The 23734-nt window shown below is 45.6% G+C and overlaps 1 protein-coding gene across 4 annotated transcripts in view; it reads right to left on the bottom strand.

Moving 5' to 3' along the window:
- Fbxw10b (F-box and WD repeat domain containing 10B) overlaps positions 1-17005 on the bottom strand; it is a 33301-nt gene extending 16296 nt beyond the window's left edge. For 2 of the 4 annotated variants that reach the window (XM_050163786.1, XM_050163790.1), the window contains exons 1-8: positions 16333-17005; positions 13272-13439; positions 11066-11266; positions 10838-10965; positions 8898-9020; positions 6298-6407; positions 4091-4291; positions 1233-1354 (exon numbers count right to left, since the gene is read on the bottom strand). In XM_050163786.1, coding sequence (XP_050019743.1) covers positions 1233-1354; positions 4091-4291; positions 6298-6407; positions 8898-9020; positions 10838-10965; positions 11066-11266; positions 13272-13439; positions 16333-16846 — 1567 coding nt within the window. In that variant the 5' untranslated portion in view covers positions 16847-17005. The remainder of the gene's footprint in view (positions 1-1232; positions 1355-4090; positions 4292-6297; positions 6408-8897; positions 9021-10837; positions 10966-11065; positions 11267-13271; positions 13440-16332) is intronic. The other 2 variants (XM_050163787.1, XM_050163788.1) reach the window with 2 other exon arrangements.
- Between the last annotated feature and the right edge of the window lie 6729 nt (positions 17006-23734).

Raw genomic sequence — 23734 nt, 5'->3', positions numbered from 1 at the left:
TCCTCTCTGCTTTCTCTCTACTTTGTTCTCCCTCTATAATGTTTGTGATGTCTGTGAATTGTATTTTTTCTAAATGGCATTATTACTTGCTTTTATAGCCTTCTTTTTATATCCAGTTAATGAGGAAGTCCTGGCAATTTCCCTTCTGGAAGTCTCTCACCTGGGCCATTGACTATGAAGCTACATCCACCTGAGTTTCCTCATATTTGCTTGTTCTCAAGTATTTTGAAGACACGGTGGTAGTTTTCTAAAGTATCTTCATTTATTCCCTATCCCCACACAGTCACCCTCTTCCAAGTTCTTCTAAACTCTCACCTGAGTTACTGTCTGAAGTGCATATTCGATCATGTCGGGGCCACAGGTAAAAGCACACCTGGGGCTTCCAGGCTCGGTTCTGCATCGTGTTGCAGAAAGCTCTCCATAGCTGGTCCCCAAAGGAGCTTGGAAGAATACCCAATACCACGCACAGCAGTCCGGTCACAACAGACAGTGTGAAGGACTCAGTGCAGCCGGCTTCATCCTCCTGCACATCTGTCTGTCCTTCTTCACGCTCCTTGAACTATCTCCCACTGTCTGCCTATGAAACTACTAGTCCTTCCGCTCACACTCACGTGGCATCCTGCTGATGGAGTGTTTCCTAATTTACCCTTATTTCCATGGTCCCTTTGAACACTGCATATAGTTAGAAGCACATGACTGAGAGCCAGTCTTTGATTCAAATCCCTACTTTTTCTTCTTGTAGCTCTCTGATTGTGACTACTTTTCTGTCTCGGGTTGAGACGGTAGTGTTATTTATCAACGTGACAAAGTCCAGAATCACCTGGGAGATGGGCCTCAGAACACGTCTTTTGGGGATTATCTTAATTATATAATTGAGGTGGGATGATCCACCCACTGTGGGTGGTACCATTCCCTAGGCAGGGATTCTGAAGTACTGTTGGCTGGGTAGATTGACAGACGTATGGACAGATGCACAGATAAGAGAATAAGGAGCAGGTATAGAAACGAGTGAAGCACAAATTGAGTGAGGTGGAAGGTGCCTGAAATTCCAGACCCCCAGAGGCTGAGCTAGGAGGATTAGGAGTTCAAAGCAGCCCAGGCTATATCCCGAGACCCTGTCTAAGGTGGAGAGGAGGGAAAAAAAGAAGGGGAGGGGAGGAGGGGCAAGGAAGAGAAAGGGAGAGAAGGGGAGGGAAGAGGAGAAAATGAGGAAATTAAGGCAGATTTCTTACCTTTCACCTGTGCATCTTTTGCTCCAGATACAAGCCTGTTCTTATATAAATCCAGGCAAGTGATTGTCCCCTGGTGGCCATAGAAGATTCGTATGCAAGCCCCAGTTGTCACATCCCAGTATCTGCGGAAATGGGGGTGGGGTGGAGATTTTCTGAAGGCCCCAAGGGTCCTATTGTACAGGGTTCATTTAAATAAGTAGGTAGTTAGTACGCAGTAGATAGTTAGTAGGCAGCAGGGCCTTGCCACCATCAGCACTGGTAAGATCATCCTCACTGAGAAACCAAATCAGCAACGTGTGCATTTCAGGACAAGGTAAGCAAGTCTGCTGGGCACAGACCAACCTACAAAGCTCAGAATCATTCCTCTGTCTACCCATAGCCAAACTGAAAGCACATGGCTGTGACACCATTCTTAGTTAAATGGAATAAGAGTGCACAAGTCTGTTCTAAAGAGAGTTTTAGACAGAACAAAGAAGGGGGCTGAAGAGATAACTCAGTAAGAAAGACAAAGGCCTGAGTCTGAACCCTGGAACCCAAATAATACAGAGCATAACATGGTGACCTGTGCTTGCACTGTGAGTGCTGGGGATGTGGCAGATCCCTGAGACTTATTGACTGGTCAGCCTAGCCTGCTAGGGGAGTTCTAGGCCAGTGATACACTTGAGCTCAAAAGGGAAATGGTGGCTCCACACTGTGTTGCAATATGAACGGCGGGCTGCGTCCCCAGCACCCCGGCCGCCTGCTAGCTTATGCCCCGAAATAACAACACACAAACTGTATTCTTTTAAACACTGCTTGGCCCATTAGCTCTAGCCCTTACTGGCTAATTCTGATATCCCGATCAACCCATCTCTAATAAACTGTGTAGCACCGGTCTTACCTGGAAGATTCTAGCCTGTCTGACCTGGCGGCTTGCTCCATCGCGTCTGCTTCAGAGAGCAGAGCTATCGCGTCTGCCCGGGAGAGGGGAGCATGGCGTCTCTGAGCTCACTTCCTCTTCCTCCCAGCATTCTGTTCTGTTTACTCCTCCCACCTATGTTTTAACCTATCAGGGCCAAGCAGTTTCTTTATTGCTTAACCAATGAAATCAACAGATTGATATATGACATTCTCACATCAACACCGAGAAAGAAAACGTCTTGCACTTAGGAAGTCCCAGGTTCAGTCTTCTACACTAGGCCTAGTGGCAGAGACCAGATAGCATCCTGAGAAGTGAGAGGGAAAATAGAGGCAGAGATAGAGTAAACTAACAGATGGATAAGTACAGAAATAAACCCTTATGGAGACTAGCAGTGATCACACGGTGTCACTGGCATGTCACAGGCAGCTCATTTCCCTGTCCCTGTGTCCAAAAACAAAACACAAACCAAATCAAACCAAAAGCAGAGAGAAGTCACAGATGAATGAGATAAAGGCCTTGCCCTATCAGATAGAAAGTCTTACAAACCAAAGCAATTAAAATGTTGGGCAACGACTGCCAAAAAAGCAACCAAAAATAGAACCGAGAGCCCAGAAACGGCAAGATAGAGACGTAAGTCTGGGGACACAGCTAGCCGTAGAGGACATTCTTTTTCATGAATGGTGCTGTCATGGCTGGGGATACCAGTGAAGAGCCTCTTAAAACAATACAAGGTCAGGACAAAAATGGTTTGGGATAGAGTGGAGACCTGAAAATGAAAGGCAAAAATAAACTAACATAGGGCTTTAACGAAGACACCACAAAGCCAGACATGATGCTGAATGACTATAATCCTAGAATTCAGGAAGCTAAGGAGGGAAGGCTGCCCTGAGTTCAAGTCTAGCCCGGTTACATAGCTAGATACTTAAGAAAAACATCACCCAAACTCATGCACACAGACACCAGATGTCGTGTGACCAAGATCATCTGTGGGAGCACCCTAGGGCTAAACACCAGAACTAACACAAACATTCATCTGTACAAATATTCACCCAGGAAAACACTGCCCCACACAAATCAGCTCTGACTGCTGTGCACATCATATGGCAAATCTTAAACCGAGTCCAGGGCAAGAACCAAGTGTTTCCAAAGTACAGTTCTGTTTATTTTGACTCAAAACGTGGGTATAAGTAAATAGTTAATATTTTTGAAAATCTATAGGCAAGAAGAAAAATCTATAAAATACAAAAGAATAATCAATATAAAACTTTGGGCAACATTACCCCATCTGGAAAAAAAAAAGAAAACAAGGAGGAGGAAGTCACTCAGAGGTCAGGTAAGGGCCCTTTCCTGGTCTGAGCATGAGTGTTCATCGCATTCTTTAAAATATAAGGGGCTGAATGGATGGCTCAGCCATTAACCCAAGTTTGGTTCCTGCACCCACACCAGACAGCTCCAGGGCATCTCACACCCTTTTCCAGCCTCCAAAGGCAACTGTGCTCATATCCATATAACCATTCACAGACGCACACATATATACACATAATTTAAAATTTCTTTAAATCTCTAAAACTAAAATAAATGAATATACAGTTTAAACATGATTTGATTCCACATTATATTCTACATTAAAAAACTAGTTTCCCTTGAAGGAATTTATTTTTTTAATATAAATTATATCTTTATTTAAGAATATTTTAAAAAAATGAAAAAAATACCAGATTTTCAATGCCCCCATCTGATAACTTACAAATCTGTTTCAAAGTTTAAACAGTAAACAAAATCTTGACTTTTATCTTGCAAAAAAAAATCTACTTTTATAGATATTCTAGAACTATTAAATTTCAAGATAACCTATAAATAAATACAAATGGAAGAAGCGTGCCATGCGTGCCTCTCACAAAAGGCCAGTTTTTCCTGGCCCTAGGCATCACAGTGACCATGACCTTGTGTCTCTCACCTGATACTCAGGTCGTAACTCCCACTGAAAAGGACGTTCTCCTCATCAGACAGGAAGAGAGCCCTGACGCTGCCCGCATGGCCTCGGAACTCGGTGGGCATCTCCTTGGCCTGCTTGATGTTCAGAAGGTGGATTTTCCGATTGGATGATACGGCCATTAGGTCTCCCCCACTATAGTGGATGATTCTGTTTTGGTCCTTCCTGAGTTTCAAGGTGTAGAGGGGATGGATTACAGGAAAGAGGAGTTAGCATCCTTCCTGGGCTCCCATAGCCCCTGACTTTTGCCTGCATCCTTGGAATAAGAAAATGTGGGGCCTTTCAGAAGGCAAGGCCAAGTGATAATGGGACCTGATGATCCCTGCCTCACACCACAGAAGTCAAGGAGGATTAAACCCCAAACATGGGTAAATTTACTTTAAAAATTATATATTCTGCTTATGTACACTATGCCCCCCAAAGGTAGACTAGACGGAGTGGCGTTCCCAAACCTAACTGACCATGGTAGTCTGTTTCTCATAGAAAACTTGAGAGGAATAAAGTTGGGAAGTCCCATGCACACTGAGTTTCCTTTCTGTCTTTCCCCCTTAACCAGTAGCCCAGGATCAGTTGTTAGGATCAGATTACTATGCCCATGAGTACCACTGACAGTAAACAAGGATGTGGCCCTTGGTCACAGCGACCTTTACAGTCACTCAGACCACCACTACCAGGTGAGAGGAATTGATTTCCTAATCAGAAAACTACCACAAACATTGGCTATTCTGGACAGGATAACCAAATAATTGACCAAGTGGAGCCATTCCTCAGTGAAAGAGGTCCCTGTATTAAGTACACCATGGCTGCAGAATAAGGAGGCGATGTCACAGCAAACAGGAAGGCAAGATCACTTTGAATTCATCTCCTGATTCCTTCTGTCATGTCTATAGTGAAACACTCCCCCGCCCCCTCCCCCACACACACATCTAAAGAGCAGCTGTCCCTAAACAATTTGTAAAACTATCACACACGACTGAAAATAAAAGACAGGCAGCTTCTACAAAACCTTGGGAATAAAGAGAATGGACTGAGACAAAAAATACGGCAAAACATAGACTCTTAAAATGCTTTCTTGGGACTTGGGACTCAGTGGCAGGTGTGTGCAGGCCTAGCATGTGTGAGCCCCATGTTCAATTCCCAATCTTACCTAAATAAATAAATAAGCAAGCCAGCCTCCTTGTAGCATATCCAAATGATGTCACATAGTACAGTTATTATAAATACATCTTCATATTTAAAATACATACCAGAGTGTTTTGCTGTAATGTGTTACAGAAATGTATGACATAATCCCACTTCCTTCAAGTATCTGCTCTATGTTCAAAGACACTATCCTGGAGGTTAGAGGTCAATATTACGTTTACTAGGGTTATGTCAAGTTGAAATTAGCTGGAGTCCTCCAAGAGGAGGGATCTTCCACTGAAATTGCCTGCATAACCCAGGGCTATAGGAAAGCCGGTAGGGCATTTTCTTAATTAGTGATTGATACGAAAAGGCCCAACCCATTGTGGGTGGGGGAACAGCTCTAGTCTGGTGGCCCTCAGTTCTATAAGGAAGCAGGCTGAGCAGGCCTTGAGGAGCAAGCCAGTGGGAACACTCCTCCATGGCCTCTGCATCAGCTCCTGCCTCCAGGATCCTGCCCGGTTTGAGTTCCTGCTTTGGCTTCCCTCAATGGACTGTGATTCAGGATGTGTAAGCTAAATAAAACTCTTTCCTCCCCAAGTTGCTTTTGGACATGTGTTTCTTCACACCAATAGCAACCCTACCTAAGATAAATGTTAGTGGCGGCTGTCTCTTGGTGATACAATTTCAGGAGACTTGTATTTCTCTGTGCACTGGCTGGGATTGATAGGACTTTTCTCCGTGTGTGCTCTCAAGTTAGAATAAGACAACAGTGAAATTTCAAAGAATCAAAGATTTCATGCTTGTAATCTATACAAAAGTTTTTTCAGTCAGGATACCTAAAACTAAAGAAGGTGTCCTGGGCTTCAGGAATGGTGCAGGTTGAACATTCGTTGTTCAAACAGGACCTTATGCAAGCTCAAACCTGGAGCCTAAGTGGAGGAGCTTTGCCTTCCCAAGTCAGTGAAGGTCCAGAGAGGCTTACAGTGCCAGCCGGAGTACCTACCTCAAGGGTTCCTAAAGATCTAAGTCCTCAAGCCAGGGCTTACGTGTCAGAGAGAATGCGGATGTTGTAGGTGCCGCAGAAGACGTTCCTCTCCTCCATCTGCACCATCTGAGTTTCCTGGTTCTGGTACGCAGTCCACAAGTTGTAATCATTCTGAAGGATACATAGTCAGAGTCAACGGTAGAGTCCTGGATGCAACTGCCCCCATCCCCAGTCTCCCATGGACTCTTTCCTTCAAGGATGTAGCTGCTGTTTGGGGTTGATGGGGAGAGGCCCATAAGCAGGCACTAAAGTTACCTGTGAGAAAAAACACTAAGATGTGGGTACTACTTCATGTTTCACCTCTGAATTTTCTACACTTCAGCTCTGCGCGTTTTCATGGCTGAATTCCAAGTGTTGCCTGGAGCGCAACTCTACTGAATATGAGTACACGTGAGCAAGCTCACACGGGCATGCTCACGCGGACATGCTCACGCAGACATGCTCACAGGGCATGCTCACATGGAGATGCTCACACGGGCATACTCACACGGGCATGCTCACACAGGCTAGATCACGTGGACATGCTCACTCAGACAAGCTCACACAGACAAGCTCACATGGGCATGGGTGTGTACATCAAATTACAGCTGCCTTTGACCAACCATCTCACAAAATCGGGATGTTGTATTTGTAATACAGGTACCCAGTAGCACAGAACACAGCAGAACATCAACCCCATGGGAAACTGTACTGCACTTGGTACAGTTGAGTCCAGTGCGCGTATGCACCTGACCATGTCCCTGCAGCTGACTCACAAAGTAGACCACTCGCCCACATGGTCCACTCATCATCTTACAGGTGACGCATGTCTGAGACTCAGAGAGGGAAAGTGAGTTTTATCAGACTTCAACAGGGTGATTCCCTTCTCACCTTCCCTTCTTCTTCCTCCACCCTCCTTCCGCCCAGGCATCCACCACACAATTTCTGAATGGCCCCAGCCTATCAGGCATGGCAAATTCTAGTATAGAAGACTGAACTGAACATCTACTTCCGTTCCTTTGCCCAGCCCTCAAGAAGCTGGAAAGCAGACACACTCAACTTGTAGGAAAGAAAGAGGGAGGCTGTCATGAGAGCAAAGACTACGACATCATGTGTGCATCAGGTAGGGCCCGAGAACATCCCCTTGGAAGTCTCCTTCAAGCTCAGCGTTCTCCTCTGTGTCCTGGACCCTCCTTAGATGCCTTCATCCCTCTGCTAACTCTTGAGCTGTAGCCACAGAGATGCTCCAAAAGAATCTGCAGACCTGCCTTATCTCCAGGGCCCATGAAGCTTGTTAGACATAAAAGAGAAATAAGCACGCGCCCGTGTGCGTGTGTGTGTGTGTGTGTGTGTGTGTGTGTGTGTGTGTAACATGTGCCTCTGTCACTCAATTGACTAGAAGTCCTTAAGCTTTTCTGACCCTCAGTTTCTTTATTGACAATAATGGATAGATGAACCAACTTGGAGATGAAAACTTGCAGGTAAATAAGATTCACAAACATCTTTTCTTAGTTTACGTAGTTTATGAAAATGTCTTCTAACTGGTGGCTTTCTTTTTTTTTAAGGTAAGAGGTTCCATTATTTTGCTTTTGTTTCTGAGCCAGTTCAAGCTGACCACAAACTCACTATGGAATCTAGCAATCCTGCCTCAGCTGAGGTTTCAGACATGTGCCACCACACCTGGCAATATAAGAGATTTCACATAACTCTGATTTTTTTTCCCCTTCTCCTGAAAGCTCCAATTTTCTGGGAGGTCAGATTCCACAGTCCTCGATGGCATGATTAGCTGGAGCTGTGAAGCTACTGGGCCCTTTGGGAGGGCAGCAGGCTCTCGGTTCATCACAGTCTCACTAGCCTTTACAGCCCATGCCGCCCACTCTCTCCTCTGTGTTCTCTGCCTGGCCCTGCACACACATGAACAAACCATCTCTAAGTTGTACTCCACAGGTTCCCTATGGGCCCCCAAGTCAAACCACCCTTCCCTGAAGTATCCTTTTAGTACCAACTGAATATTTCTGAATAAACGGAACTTCAGCAGAGCAGAAGGAGTAGAAATCTCATGGTCTCGGGGATGACTACAATGCCTAGATATTAAATGCACAATGCTCCCAGTATCTTCCCTTCGTTCTACAGTACTGCCTAAGAAGTGATGAGGAGAGCTATGGTAATGGAGTCATCCTCCCATCAAGGAGCAGATTGGACCTGGCAGTGAGGTAAGCAATCTGGCATTCTAAACAAGCCTTGGCCCTCTTTTCCTGCTCTTCTCATTCTAAAGCAGCGGACTCAAGTGCCCTTGAGATGTGTGGATTCCCAGGACAAAGGGGAATCCGAGGCGTGGCTGACTCTGTTCCCAGCCTCTGAAATCTCCACTTAGATGACTTTAGTGCCACTGACCTAGACCACTGGGGAGGACACCCCCATTGAATTCCACTCATCCAGCAGACGATGCCAAGGCTTACGTAGAAGGAGTGAATTGTATGTGGGTAGCAGCACAAAACTTTTGTCTCCTTCAGAGAGTGGCACCTCCCACGAACCTAGGTCCTTGTTTGTGGGTGTCAGCCTCCAATGGCCGACTGGAACACGACTCCTGCGGCTGCTTACCCAGACGTCAGGGAAACCCACCTTTGTTCTCAGTTTCCACTTCTGATTTTTTGATCGCGAGCGCTTCCCGTCGTCTGCTATTTTAGGGACTGGGATGGAGACTTTGCTGGCATAATTAGGATCTATTCCCCTTGTGTAGGACCCCTGCTTGGTTTAAAAAGAAAGCAAGACTTCACGTGGACATCAGCACTCTATGTATATTATACTATCCATAATAACTAAAATGTAGAACTAAGTAAGTATCCATTAAAGAAGAATTTTAGAAAGTGTGTGTGTGTGTGTGTACCTGTATGCATCTCCACAATAGAATGCAAGAAAACAGAAATACAAAGGAAATCCTGTCATTTGCAGCAATGTGCACAGAAGCAGAGAACATCATGTTAAGTGAAATAAGCCAGACACATAGAGACAAATACATGATCTCACTGTGCAGCATCTAACAAAGTTGAGCTCATAAGAAGTATAAAGAATAGTGATCACCAGAGACTGAGGTGTTCCAGGGGGGTAGGTGGCAGAGGTTGTGGTCAAAGGGCACATAGAGTTAGACGGGAAGAAGTTCAAGTGATCTATTGTATGGTAATTTCACAATAGCTAATGAAGATATATTGTATTCTTGAAAATGCAAAGCTAAGTGTGCGCTCTCTCTCTCCAGAGAGAAGTGATGCATTTCATTAGTGGCATTTAACCATTCCACAATGTATATATACTTCAAAACATCATATCCTATATGATAAACACTTACAATGTTATCTATCATCTCAAGAAAAATACTTTGTGGTACTAGGTGTTGAACTAAGCACTCTACCACTGAGCTACATCCCCGGCCTTAAATATATTTTTGAAACACACACATATGAAATAACTCCTCTTCGTTTCTACTCTCCAGGAGAAAAGGGGGAAACTAGTTCTTGATGAAATCTGAAGATGGTCAAGCCCTGAAGGCCCAGACCTAGACAGTTAAGACAAGATTCTGTGTGGACAAATCAAGAAAGATGGTGAATGCCAAATGCCTGGAACGAAGCTGGCATGAGAGAGGGTCAGTTCCTGACAGTGGCCTGCTAACTGTGCCTGCCTCTCTTCCTTTGTCACTACCCGAACTACAGGGTTCGGGGTTAGGTCTCAGGTAAGAAACAAGGGTAGAGATGCCAGAGATGCTTACTGTTGGAGAAAACTTCCTGTTAACCTGAACCCACTGCATGTGGGCCTTGTAAAAATGTGGATAGCTTGAGCTGATTCAGAAGTTTGTGGCTTTCTGGTTGAAGAAGCCACTGTAACTCTTTGTGCAGAGGGAGAATTGTCTGCCTCTCTAAGTTTGGGATCTTGCAGTTCTAGAGATGATGACTTAAGTTCACAGTAGATAATGATGATAGATTATAGTCTTGAAAAGGCAGAGTATTATTGGTATGCTCTCCACTATATAAGGTGATGTATTCACTAGTTAAGGACAGGCAACCATTTCACAAGCTAAGGTTCCCAGAGTTTTGCACATGCTAGACAAGCTCACCACCACTGGGCTGGAGCCCCAGTCCTCTGAGTGTTAGGAAGCCCCCGTGTTCCTTGGAGATTTTTGCTTTAAAAGGATTTTTGGTCCATTTGTTTAGTTTGTGGGTATGTGTCTATGCGGTGGGCACATGTACCACAGCACACTTGCGATCAGAAGACAACTTGTAGAAATTTGTTCTCTCTTTTCATCACGTGGATTCAGGGGATCGAACTCAGGTCATCAGGCTTGGCAGCAGGTGCCTTCAGCCACCGAACCATCTTTGCTGGCCCACCCCTAAGGTTTCTGTGTTCGTCCCTGCTGAGCACAGTGACTGTGGAAAGGCAGGAGGTCAGAGCACCGGGGAGTGCCGCACGTGTGGGTAGGAAGCCATTTGGGGGTCTATCAGGGAGATGCCAATGTTCAACCTTACTATGGAAACAAAGCTGATCCACAGACATTCCCCTCAGACCCAAGGTACCTGCAGGAGAGTAATCTGGTTCTGGATGAAGGAGTGCATGGACAGGTCCACCTTGACCTGCTGGGTCAGAGCAGCCCAGTGCTGGCTCACTAAGTAACACTTGTTCAGACTGTTCTTATCCAGCATTCCTGGGAGAAAAAGAAAGAAGGTGGACCTAGAAACCACACCCTCCCAAGCTGGGCGCAGATGGGAAAGTCTCTGGGAAATGCCCCCAGTTACCCAGCGTACTTAGAATGTACTTGGAGATATGGAGGGGCAGGTAACGGATAAAGTCCCGATATTTGCTGGACCCAGAAGACAGGACTTGAACCTCATCCAGGCTCAGCAGCAGGTTGCACGGATCGTCTGCCAGCCTTGATGCGCCCGCTTTTCCAGAAATCTGTTTATTCATCTCGGAAATACACTGGAGCGAACTCTTCCCTTTTTCCTCTAGAGCAAAGCCAGAGAAAGGTAGGAGGTTGAATTGCATCTGTGGTGACTCTAGTCCCCGGGCAAATCCACTGCGAAGCCTGCCCCCAAATAGGCCTCCGTGTCTAGCCAGGGGCCACCGACTCTTCTCATCGGGCTCTTTCGCCACCGAAACGGAACCTCATGACTCAAACACACAAGTACTTTTCGGCTCCAGCTGTAGAGTGAAGACCGATATGGCATCTTATCTGGAATTTCCTATAAAATGCTCCAATGAAAGAGAAACAGTCCAGAGAGTGCTTGTCGCGCAAACATAACTACCCAAGTTTTGATCCCAAGCACCAACTTAAAAACCATGTGCAGTGGTCCACACCTGTAATCCCAGCACGGGGTGGGGGGCAGGGGCAGGAAACAGAAAGATCCCTGGGACTCACAGTCTAGCTATCAGTGAGCTCCCAGCTCCATGAGAGATCCTGGTTCAATAATTAAGATGGAGAACAATTAAGAATACCTGAGGTCAACCTCTGGCCTCCACGTGCACCACACAGCATCTACACACACACACACACACACACACGCACATGCACACGCACATGCACACGCACACGCACACACACACACACACAATACACTAGTAAAAGAAAAATTGAAACAATTTAAAAGGAGGGAAGTAACGAATTAAAATTGCCGGGTTAAAAGTGTCACTCAGTGCTGAAGCACTTACTAGCAAGGATGAGGCCTGAGGTTCAGTGACCAGCACAATTACTAAGAGTGCTAAAACATTGATCATCGTTGGTCAGTATGACTAGGGGTCAGATGGCTAGCTATTATGCTGTTCTATGTACCTTTGAAATGTGAATTTTTCACTTAAAAGGTATTTTGTATTTCTCGTGCCTAGTTCATGGGCCGTCATCAATCACACAATGTTTCAGACAGTGATGGACAGCATGTAGGACCTAGCCTGGTTATACAGTAGGCTACCCCGTCCAGGTTTATGACCATACACGTCATGACGTTCACACAACGGCAGAATCACCTGGCAATACAATTCTCAAAACACATCCCTAACTGGGTGTGGCTGCACACCTGTAACCCTGCCACTTGAGAGGCTCAGACAAGAGCTCCAAGTTCAAGCCCAGAGTTAACTAACTACTTAGCAGATTCCAGGTCAACTTGGACTGATGGCCCATGAGTTCATGTGCCTCATTTCAGAGACCATCTTGGGAAGGTCGTCGGGTCTGGAGCCATACTCCATACCACATTAATTTCCCTCAGAAAACTGTATCCAGTGCTTCAAAGACAGCCGCTGATGAGGTGAACTCTAGAGGGCCACCTTGTACCACACCAGAGCTCAGGGGACAGACACACTGTGGCCAAGGATAGAGGGGGAAACTGGGGGACGCTCTAAAGATCTCCTTTCTGAGCTCTGTTTTCAGGAGTGTCTTAGAGAGCCCACAGGAGTGAACGCGTAAGCATGAGTGCCAATCGTGACCAGCGTGTTAGCCTTCTACCCTTACCAGCTGTGAGAATTAAATGAGGAAAAAACCATCCAAGAGCCTGGCACATAACGCTAAGGGCAGGCTAGTTTTCACAGCTGATGTCCCCAGCTTGTACAGCCTTGTCAGCGCCTCCAACTCCACTGAGTTTCCCCGACCTCATATACAGAAGCCCTTGACTTCATGTGAGGTCACATCCTGGAAAAGTCATCGTAAGTAAAAATCATACCTCGCTGCCATGTGCCTATGATTGTGATAAGTGGGGGAGTCAAGAAGGACCATGAGTTCAAGGTCAGCCAGGGATCATAATAATAAGACTGACCCAAAAAGCCACAACAAGATGTTTTTACTACCCCATAACCATTAAAAAATTTAAAAAAAGAAATCTTAAGTCAAACTCTGGAGGTGCTGGTGTTCTCTGACACAGGATGCCATCCAATCACAAAAGAAAAAAAAAAGATTTTTTTTTTTAACCAAAAACCCTGTCGGGTGAACAATCTAACTCACCTGATGCTAGAGCCTGGACTTACCAGTAGCGTCTTTCTCATTTTCAGCCCTCATTTTATTGTGCAAAGGTCTGGACATAGGGAACGACATGGGTTTGGGTCTAGCTGCCCAATGGACATATGAAGTGTCAGATGCAGGGTTGTAGCTTTTCTCGGGGAAAAACATTATATCGTTGGAGTCTTGATTGAGGCCTGGTGAACAAAAGCCAAGACAAGTTTGCACTGAAGTAGGTGTACAGAGGGAGATGAAGTAGAGAGACAAGGCCTTGTCTTTCCTCATTTGGTTAAATGCAGTCAGTTTCCAGAATCTCTCAGTCAATTGCTAATTGAAAAGTGAAAAGTGAAAGCAAGCAACCTGTATCTGCAGCAGACATCCACGGAGCTGTTGTCCCTCGTCCCTGACCAGTCCACCGTAACAACTGCCGCTGCATTTGGTCTGGAGTCAGCTTTAAAAGTGAACTAGCGACAGCTTAACATTCCTGGGAGGTTTGCACAGGCTCTGCGCAAATACTATTTTAGATTAAAAAGAACTTGAGCATCTATAAATATTGAGGTCCTAGAATCAACATGCATGCATGTGTGTGCACACACACACACCGAGAGAGAGAGAGAGAGAGAGAGAGAGAGAGAGAGAGAGAGAGAGAGATTGAGAAGCATCCATGCAGAACAAACCAGAGACTTATTAGTTTTACTCAAGGCCTCTGAGTTTCTGTGTAAAAATCTCGGAAAGCCTCCACCGGGGCTCTGCTGGGAAAGCTATGCTGCAGACTTTGTTAGCATTCTGTATTTAAGGAGAGAGTGGTGGAGCCATGGGAGGAGCTGCAGGAAGGATGGCTCTCCGAAGCTCTCGCTGATCTCCTTCAATGCATAACTGCCCTTGTAGCAGATTAGAAACCTTAACTTTTAAGAAATACTTATTTTTATGTGCACTAGAGTGCAGATGCCCTTGGAGTTCAGAAGAGGCGTGGAGTTCAGAAGAGGTGTGGAGGTTATGAAGTACCCAGTGTGAGACCTCTGCAAGGCATCTCTCCAGCTCCAGAACTTCTTAACTTTTTAAGAGAGATGATCTCCCAGGCAAAGAAATTTGCCTTAATCTATAACTAGTCTTATACAACCCCAGTGTGAATCGCTGAGTCTTACAGCATTGGATGGAGTCATAGAAAGAGAACTATGGACATATGTGCACATTGCACAGTAGAACCCAGTACAGTGTGGAACATGTTGGGGGCAGATGCTGGCTTTCTGCTGCCATGCTGGATGATCAAGCCCCAAGGCTCAGATTCCCTAGACTTTTGTTTTTCTATTATAAGTTTAGGGAGCAGCCCACTCATCTAATTTAGTTTTAATACACTTGGATTCACTCATTTTTTTTCTCAACTGTCTTGTCCTTTATATTCTTGACACCAAAGATACAAAGAGAGGGGTTGAGAGATGGCTCAACTGCTACTTGGGGAGGATGTAGGTTCGGTTCCTCACATCCACACAACAGCTCACAATAGTTTGTAACTCCAGTTCCAGGGGAACTGATGCCCTCATTTGGTCTCCACAGGCATCAGACATCTGCATGGTACACATACATACCCGTAGGCAAAACAACAAAATAAAGATACATCTTTAAAAAGAAAGGAGGGAGGGAAGGAGGAAGGGAGGGAGGGAGGAAGGGAGGAAGGGAGGGAGGGAGGGAGGAAGGAAGGAAGGAAGGAAGGAAGGAAGGAAGGAAGGAAGGAAGGAAGGCAGGCACACAGAAAGGAAACCAGCTGACATGTATGAGGATCTCGTTGCATCATCTGACTTTGAAATTCCTTTGAAAGTCGTGAATGGCAATGTATGCCTATAATTAACCCCAGCACTTGGGAGACTGAGGAGGAATGCCCTTGAGTTTCTAGAAAATAAGCGAAATGTATGCCCTGGCAATGTTGAAGCACGCATGGGCAGCCCATATATGGCAGGTCTGTTGACCTTGTCCATATTGGGTTCCATGGTCTGAGCTGATGAGGACGAATGACCAGGTCTCTCTTCCTCAAGAGGGCACCAGATCTCATTACAGGTGGTTGTGAGCCACCATGTGGTTGCTGGGAATTGAACTCAGGACTTTTGGAAGAGCAGGCAGTGCTCTTAACAGCTGAGCCATCTCTCTGTAGACCCTGTCTCTAAATCAGGGGTGGGGGGAGTTCCATTACCCCACAGATAGGACCACAACTCAACACCCACTTTCAAGAGCTCAAACTCCAAAATTCCTCCATAAGACCACCCCTCCTGCTCTCCTCACCACCCCTGGCTAAACCTCTTCTCCAGGCCCTAATCTCCCTGAACCACTCTATGCCAGAATCTCTCCCACTCGAAAGACTCCTGCCTCTCTTCTGCTTTATTTTGCTTCCAAGACTTTCCTGTCAATACTCAGGACCAAGAAGGTTCTCAGCAAGGCCCAGCAATGTCTGCATCAACCAGAAACAGACATCTGGACCCCTCAGGCCTACTGGACAGTACCTCAGACCAGCTGCTGGGCCAGGCTCATTTTACCAAACCCTGTTGGAGACTCGGACGCAGACTACTGCCTGTGAGCTAGTGCCTGGAGCAATTTGGACTTTTAGCCACATTTTGATCTCTAAAACATCTTATTAAGATTTGGTTTCATGCTTAAGCAAGAAACAAGGTAAGAGGAAACATTTTTTAAGCTGTAAATTGTGCTGTTTGGCTTGACTTCTGCCCATAGCTGCTGAGAAGCAAAATGTAGTTTCCCTATCATGTCCCTCCAAGCCCAGTCAAACCCTAATGCAAGAAAGAAATGACACCAGCTTGCAGTGGTCAGAGCCTGGGCTCAGCTACTCCTGGCCGGAGGCCGACAGAAAGTTGTGTTCAGTCCCCATGGTTGAAAGGTCTGTCCTTCCGTCTGTGTTTGTCAGAGGATGGTTTTCCAGAATGGAGTCCCTCTCCGCAGTCCCTCCTTTGGTAAATGATCGGGTGTCAAGACAAGGTTCACAGAACTGTACCCTGCACAGTGGGCGGTCACCGTCCTCCCAAGTCTGCCTGCACCTGTGCCCTGCCACAAGCCTGCATTCTGGTCTCTGGAGCCCTGTGCCCTCACCTGAGATATTGTTCCACTCTTTGACGAACAGGACTCTGATCGCATCGGCGGCAGTAAGCAGTAACTTTGAGTCACACATCTGCAGCAGCAGGAGGGTGTAGTTGGCCTTGGTCCGATGGGTGCTGTTGCCGAACCAGTACAGGATCTCCTTCATCTTCTGCTCTGCTGTTTTATCCAACATCTGGTTCAAGGCGGACTTCACAACCTTCTCCTCTTTCCCCTCCTTCCTGCTGAATTTGGTCCGAGACCTGTTATAGATGAAGTCCTTCCCCTGGGTGGTCTGTAGGATATTCTGGAAGTAGTGTAACAAATACAGGCTATTTAACTGCCCCAGGATGCTAACTAGAAACCTCCTCTGGGATATGTCGCTGACCCTCCGGAACCACTCTTTGGTAGCAAAGATCTTCCACGCTAAGACACAGGTTTCACACTTCTGGCACACAGGAACCCAGTCGAGTCCCCTTTCACAACGAAAATAGAGGGCCTGCTTAAGTCTTGGTTCCATGTTTTCCATGACTCTCAGATGACCAGTTCATTTTAACCTTGCCCGTTAGCAACAATATCAAAACACCAGAGAGACAGGGGAAGCAGAAAAATAGCCTTTTTGGAGCCTCTTCGTGATAAACATCTGGAGAAAACAGAAGCCACTGCGATGGATGGAAAACTGGTCTGACCCAGAAACTGCCTGTAGAAGTCTGGCTTTTGTACTGACCTCCTTGGAAACATGGCTTTACCGTAAATCTTCTAAGACTGGCACTGCAAAAGTAGAGGCAGTTGCTGTATATTCTGGAAGAGCTGCTCATCTCATTTCTCTATCAGGTATGCTGTTAACCAAACGTAAAATATACACAGCCCCCTTTAAAAATACAAACGTCTGGAGCTTCCAGTTGCTGTTAAAAATGACTCTTGAATATTCATGAATGTAGACTTAGGTGTGGTCTTCTTACATTTGTAGCCACTAGACAGACTGTTCCACTGCCCCGCGAGTTATTGCCATGGTGAAAGCACAAATGTTTAACTTCAATGGAGGTTATTTAATCACTTCTCAGTGCCGGACAGAAATCTTCAGGGAACCACTGCCTGCTCCAGAAGTTTCTGTTGTCCCAAGGATAGCCTCAGTCACGGGCCCACCCTTGTTGAGAGGGAAGGTAGTGTGGCTTGGTAGTGAAGACTGTGAGGTCTGGGGTACAGTTTTGGAGTCTGGTCCCCAGTGCGGCTGCTCCTTGCTCTGTGGACACCAGGAGGTCGCTTGATCATCTTCAGTTTCCTTGTCTGAAAGTGGATGTAACAGTGATGATTTCTACTTCACAGGGGGACAGCGAGGCCCAAGTGAGATGCTGTACACCTGAAAGACTGCCCAGCACTTACATCACCCTCACGACACAGTGAGTGTTGCCCCATCATCATTGCCAGCATTGCAGGAGTCTCTCTCTCTCTCTCTCTCTCTCTCTCTCTCTCTCTCTCTCTCTGTGTGTGTGTGTGTGTGTGCTTGTGTGTGTGCTTGTGTGTAGTTTTTAAAAGAAAAACCACATGAAATGTATGTCACACCTGCTATCGGGGATATTGTCCCTTCAACCCTGACTCATGATACCCCCAAAAGTAATGAGTTGGGTTTTTAGAGCCAAACACATGTACATAGGGCTCCTCGAGGAGAGTTCTGCTCACCCTGACATCCTGGGAGAAAACGCGGTTCTCCCTGAACTTCATAAAACATTCACCATGAAGCATAACCAAATTCTCAGCACTAGTGAGAATGCATGAGTGTCCCTTGTTCTGGTGCTCATAGATCTGAAATGTTCCCAAATGACTAATGAAGATGGGGTAGAGCGATCACAGGAAAAGGCCTAGCAGCAGTGACGAGGTATGCTGAGATAATTCTCCTCCTTATACAAGACTAGGCTCATGTCTTAGCTATGTGGTCTTCAGCAAGCTACACAGCTCCGCTGAGCTGGCCTCAGTTTCTCCACCTAGGAGACCTTCAGGGAGGAAAGCAGATGTGTTATAGCTGATGTGTGGATTTAGTTAAACCCCACGGGCTCAACTGATGCTATCATTTTCATTACTCCTCTGGTGTTAGATAACACCAGGTGGCTTTCCAGTGCCCTTCTGAAGGCTAGAACAGTTGGAGAAGGCAGTGGAAATCATCACTGGTTGCCTGCACTGGTGATTACATATAAGGCCCAGGGTTGGGGACAAATGAGGTTAGTTCTAAAAGCTCACCATCTTCTGTGTAGAGAGAACTGGAGAACAGGCAGAGGGCGCTGAGATCTGAGCCACCACAAAGCAGGCAGATAGGAAGAGGAGGCCCAAAGCGCACTGTCCGAATACACAAGAGCAGGGACGTAACCCTCACAAGTGCCACAGCTGAAGGTACCTGGTTTGCAAAGGCTTGACTAAATTGGAATTCTAATCTGTGAGACTGGCCTACATCCAGAAGCAGTTAGAGTTATTCAAGTTAGACATAAGGATGTATTGTGTAATTCCAACATGATTTCTTGTAGAATGGCCTCTTTTAACCTCTCTGATCTTGGAGACATGTCCTTTCCCATCCACGTTATGGAGAAAGCAGCATCCATGTCTCAGGGATGCCAGGATTGGAGTGAGAGAAGAAATGAGAGAGAGTATTCAAAAATAGCATTTGTGGTGGTTTGAAAGAAAATGGCCCCCAAAGGGAGTGGCACTATTAGGAGGTGTGGCCTTTTTGGAGTAGGTGTGGCCTTGTGGTAGGAAGTGTGTCACTGTGGAGGTGGGCTTTGAGATCTCCTATGCTCCCGGCCTCCCAAGGAAGCAGCATTAGCTGGGGGACAAATGTTCTGCACATGAGCCTGTAATGACAGTTTACATTAAAATCATGAGGCAAAAAATATGTATTTGTGCATATATACACATGACTTCCTTTTTTCTTAGATAGTTAGCAACATTACTACTTAAATGATTAATTTGGGGAAAAGATTTTTTATAATTTATTTAACTTTATTTTATGTGCATTGGTGTGAAGATGTCAGATCCCCGGAACTGGATCTTCAGACAGTTGTGAGCTGTCATGTGGGTGCTGGGAATTGAACCCAGGGCCTCTGGAAGAGCAGCCAGTGCTCTTAACCACTGAGTCATCTCTCCAGCCTGAGGGGAAAAGGATTTTAACACTGCACAGCCAAGCACTGCTGTCCTGATCCTCAGTATTTTATAAACGATCTAATGTCACTCTTCTTTTCTGGTATCTGGTCTTTCTGGAAGACAGTGGGACTTCCTGAATACAGTTTCCAAGGAAATCAAAGCTAGAGATAGAAAGTAAGCATGTCCACACAGCCTAAGTGGCTCAGTCTCTGCGAGCTATACAGTTGTAGTGATGTTTTGTTTGTGTTTTAACAAATAAAGCTTGCCTGAAGATCAGAGTGCAGTGCTAAGTCACTAGAGGCTAAGGGGTTATGGCTCACACCTTTAATCCCAGTACTTGAGAGTCTCACCCCTTTAATCCCCGCAATAGGGAGGTGGAGACAGGAGTGATATGGCTGGGCAGAGAGAGGAATAAAAGCTCTCAGGAGACAGGAACTTAGATGCAGTCTGAGGGTGCAGTCTGTGCAGTCAGTCTGAGGACACAGTCTGAGGAGGCTGTCTGAGGACAGGATTGGTAGAGGTAAAAGGTCCCTCTAGTGGTTAGCTGCACTGTTTCTCTGATCTCTCATCTTTACCCGCCTAATATCTGACTCCGGGTTTTCTTTTTATTATTATTTAGAACAATTAGAATTTGTGCTATATGCAATCTGTGCTATGCATATGGATTTTGGGTGCATGTGGCACAATGACCCTCCCTGCAAGGGTCACCTGCCCTGGCCCTCGGATACATGAGTGGTACAAATGGGGAGTTGGGCATTAGTACTAAACCAGAAGGAGTCTTTCTAAAGGAAGAAACTCACACACCTCTCCTTTCTCCAGTCTCCAGGCTAATGTAGTGGAGGCTCTGAGGCCGTCCACTTATAGATGACGACCGTCTATATCCAGCCAGGGAGATTAGTAGCCAACATGTTACAGAACTCAGCCACTGAAGAAGCCAAGAAGAGGTAAATTAGAAGCGGTGAATCCAGATGCAGCCCTGAGTATTCTGTTATCATCTTAAAGGATCGATTCCTGTTTCTCTCTTCTCATATGAACGGTTTTCGCTTCAGTTTAAATCAGTATCTTGTGAGCAAAAGACAAGGCTTGCTTTCTTCTAGATTAGTCTCAGACCATACACTAGAAAGGCTGCACTTTGAATCAGCCTGACTTGCAGGCATTTCTTGCCAAAATATGTTGAAGCAAGTTGAAAAGTTCTGTGGCTTGAATGTGACTCTAGAGAACACGTGTTGAAAACTTGATGCCCAACGCCATGATGTGGGGTGGTGGGGCCTGATGGGACATGTTTGGCTCATGAGGACTCCATTGTCGTGTGCATATTAATGCTAACTTTAAAGAGTTCAAGGCTGCAAAGTTGGTCTCCTTGCCCTTCCCTTCCACCCAGAGATGATGCAGATGAGACGCAAAGCCCCTGACTTCGGACGTGCTACCTCCCAGAGGTGTGAATGGCACACTGGTTTTCTCTACAGTTTGCTCAGTCTTCCATGTTCTGATATAGCAACACAAAACTGGCTGGGACAGAGAGATAAGAACCCTGATGTCCATGGTGACTGTTGTCACCAATCCTGGGACATTGACTAGGAATTCATAAGATTGCTGGAAAATGGACTTTGCTTTCAAAAGGCTAAGGATAAATTGGGGCTGGCGATGGTTCAGTAAGTTAAAGCCCTGATGACCTGAGTTCTGTCCTGGAGCCAACATGGTAGGAGGAGAGAACCGACTCCCCAGGTTGTCCTCCTACTTCTGTATACGTGCAACATACCCCCTACCACACACACACTCGTGTGCACACGTACACACAAATGCTTTTAAAAAGAAGTCAGGCAGTGGCTAAAATTACATCTGACTGCATCAAAGTGAGTTTCTTCTGAGGTCTGGTTTTGCTTTTTACTTTGTTTTTTCAGATAAGTCACACAATGTGGGGGGCAGGGATGGAGGGGGACAGAACACAAACAGTTGGCACACACTTCTACAAGCTTGGGGAAAGTCCACAGCTTGCTAGAAATACAAGAATAGTCTTTTGCTCACTCTCTCTTCTTTCCTTTCCTTAGTTTTTATTTGTGTGTCCTATAGTTAATTTTTAGTTTTCAAAGAAAATGGAAAGTGGTGTGTCTATCACTGAGGCAAGTGACAGAAAGCAAACAAATATCTGAGACTCTATCGTTTTGCTTTGATATATTACATCAAAGGGAATCTTAAACCTGGAAACTACTGGGCAAAAGCTGAAAGAAAAACAGAAGTTCAAGCCAGGTAAAGAAATAGCTAAATGGCTCTTTTGGTATGAGCTTGGATATTTTGGCCTAATCAAATGACATTTCAGGACGCTGAGTCTGTGAGAAACTGGAGAGAATGGTGGAGATGAGGACAGTGTTGATTTTTTTTTCTTAAGAACAATCATGTTTGGTGGCACACAAAATCCCCGGCTTTGTGGTAATACTCAGGTGAAAAAAAAATCATAAGTTCAAGTCAGAAATGGCTTACAAGTTGTCTTCTGACCTCTACATGCGTGCCATGGTTCTCTCTCTCTCTCTCTCTCTCTCTCTCTCTCTCTCTCTCTCTCTCTCTCTCACACACACACACACACACACACACACACACAGTCAATAAATAAATGTATTTTTTAAATACTGGAGATACTGTTCAGTTGGTAGAGTGCTTTGCACAGAATGCATGAAACCTCACATTCTGTCCCTAAAGCCAAGTAAACCAGACACAGCGGCACACGCCTGTATTAGTCTCAGCATTCATGAGTCCTCTGTCTCAAAAACATCTCCTGGAAACAACAGTCTCACAGATGCTGCATTAATCTAAAGCAGAGTCCTAAAATGGTTTATCATGTAGTCTATAGTAATTAAAACGGCAACTACCAGCAATAACAATAATAATACAGAGCAGGCTTGTTTCAAAATAATAGGAAGACAAGATTTGTTCTCACAACAAATGAATAAATATTTAGGGCAATAGACATGTTAGTTGTTCTTATTTGGTTATTATACATTGTGTACAGGTATTGAAGCACCACACTGAATTCCATAAGCATACATACTCATTGTGTGTCGATTAAAACTAAAATTAAAGACAAAGAAATTTAATCTTAAAAAAGGAAGGGGCAGGCCAAGATCATATGATTTTTCCCTTTCAAAGAGTATTCTTTAACAGCTAGATCCAAGAAATTCAGACATTGGATTTTGCTCCTGGGAAGGTCCTTTACCGAGCTGAGTATCACACTGGGAACTCATGCTTACAACCCAGGCACTTGAAAGTGAGAAAAGAGAACTGTGGGTCTGAGGTCAGCTGAGGATAGGTAGTGCATCCCAGGACAGCTGAGGCTATATAGCAAGGGCCTATCTCGAGTAAAAAGAAAAGGAAAAGTATTTCATTGTTTGTGGTGGGAAAGGACGAATACAGCAGACCATGCCACTGAACCCCTGAGTTCTGCCCCCGAGTAACTGGTGTGTAACTCAACCCAGAAGCTATTTGCTTGTTAGAGAGGGTACTGTGCTAGATGACCGAGCATGAAAGTGTCTCCGCATGGCAGAGGTGAGGACAGAAGCGAAAGCCCTGAAATGCCACACTGCCCACGTCCTTAGAGACCAAGGTGTAGAGTCTAATTCTAAGGCAAAGCACTCTTGAGACAGGATCACAAGACTGGTTGAACAGGAAGAGATTTTTGCCTTGACACGGGTCATGGGAAAAGACACGGAAATAACGTTTCTGGTAAATCCCACCTGGGACTTCAGGTTAGGTCTATAGAAATCTGCTTTAAGATGGTATGCCTGAAGGCTCGGGGGATGTTTGTCATCTGTCTGAAGGAGAATGGAGTGGTCAACAGAGTGTTGGGGAGACACGGGAACCGTGGCAGGAGGTAACACCTTAGCACAAACATGGGAATGGCTCTAGGCGAGGTGAGCACTGTCCCCAAACTCCTGAAGAACTAGTCCTTTGCACAAGAAAACTAGACAAGTCCATGAAGTCTGGGTAACTTTAGAGGAGAGGACAAAGACCCCTCCCTAAAGGACCTCACTAAAACATTTATTCTAAACCTGGCTGTTCAAAACCATAACGGGCTGCTGCGTGTGAGGGCTGAGGGCTCGGATGGTGGAAGGCTGGGTGGCCAGGTTGAGCGTGGCACATGCGAAAAGATGAGCAAACTCTAAGAGCGAGGTGAAGACGTTGCTTGTTGGCTGTGCTGTTTAGCATGTGGGTTAGCCCTTATCCATAACGTCCATGACTGTTGAATGTTAGTTAGTTAGTTTCTGTTGCTGTGGAGAGAAGCCATGACCACGGCAAC

The sequence above is a fragment of the Alexandromys fortis genome, unplaced genomic scaffold, assembly GCF_014885135.2.
Source record: "Alexandromys fortis isolate MF-2015 unplaced genomic scaffold, M_Fortis_MF-2015_v1.1 scaffold_149, whole genome shotgun sequence".
Lineage (NCBI taxonomy): Eukaryota > Metazoa > Chordata > Mammalia > Rodentia > Cricetidae > Alexandromys > Alexandromys fortis.
The sequence above is the reverse complement of the archived record's forward strand: the minus strand, read 5'-3'. Positions and strand labels throughout refer to the sequence as shown.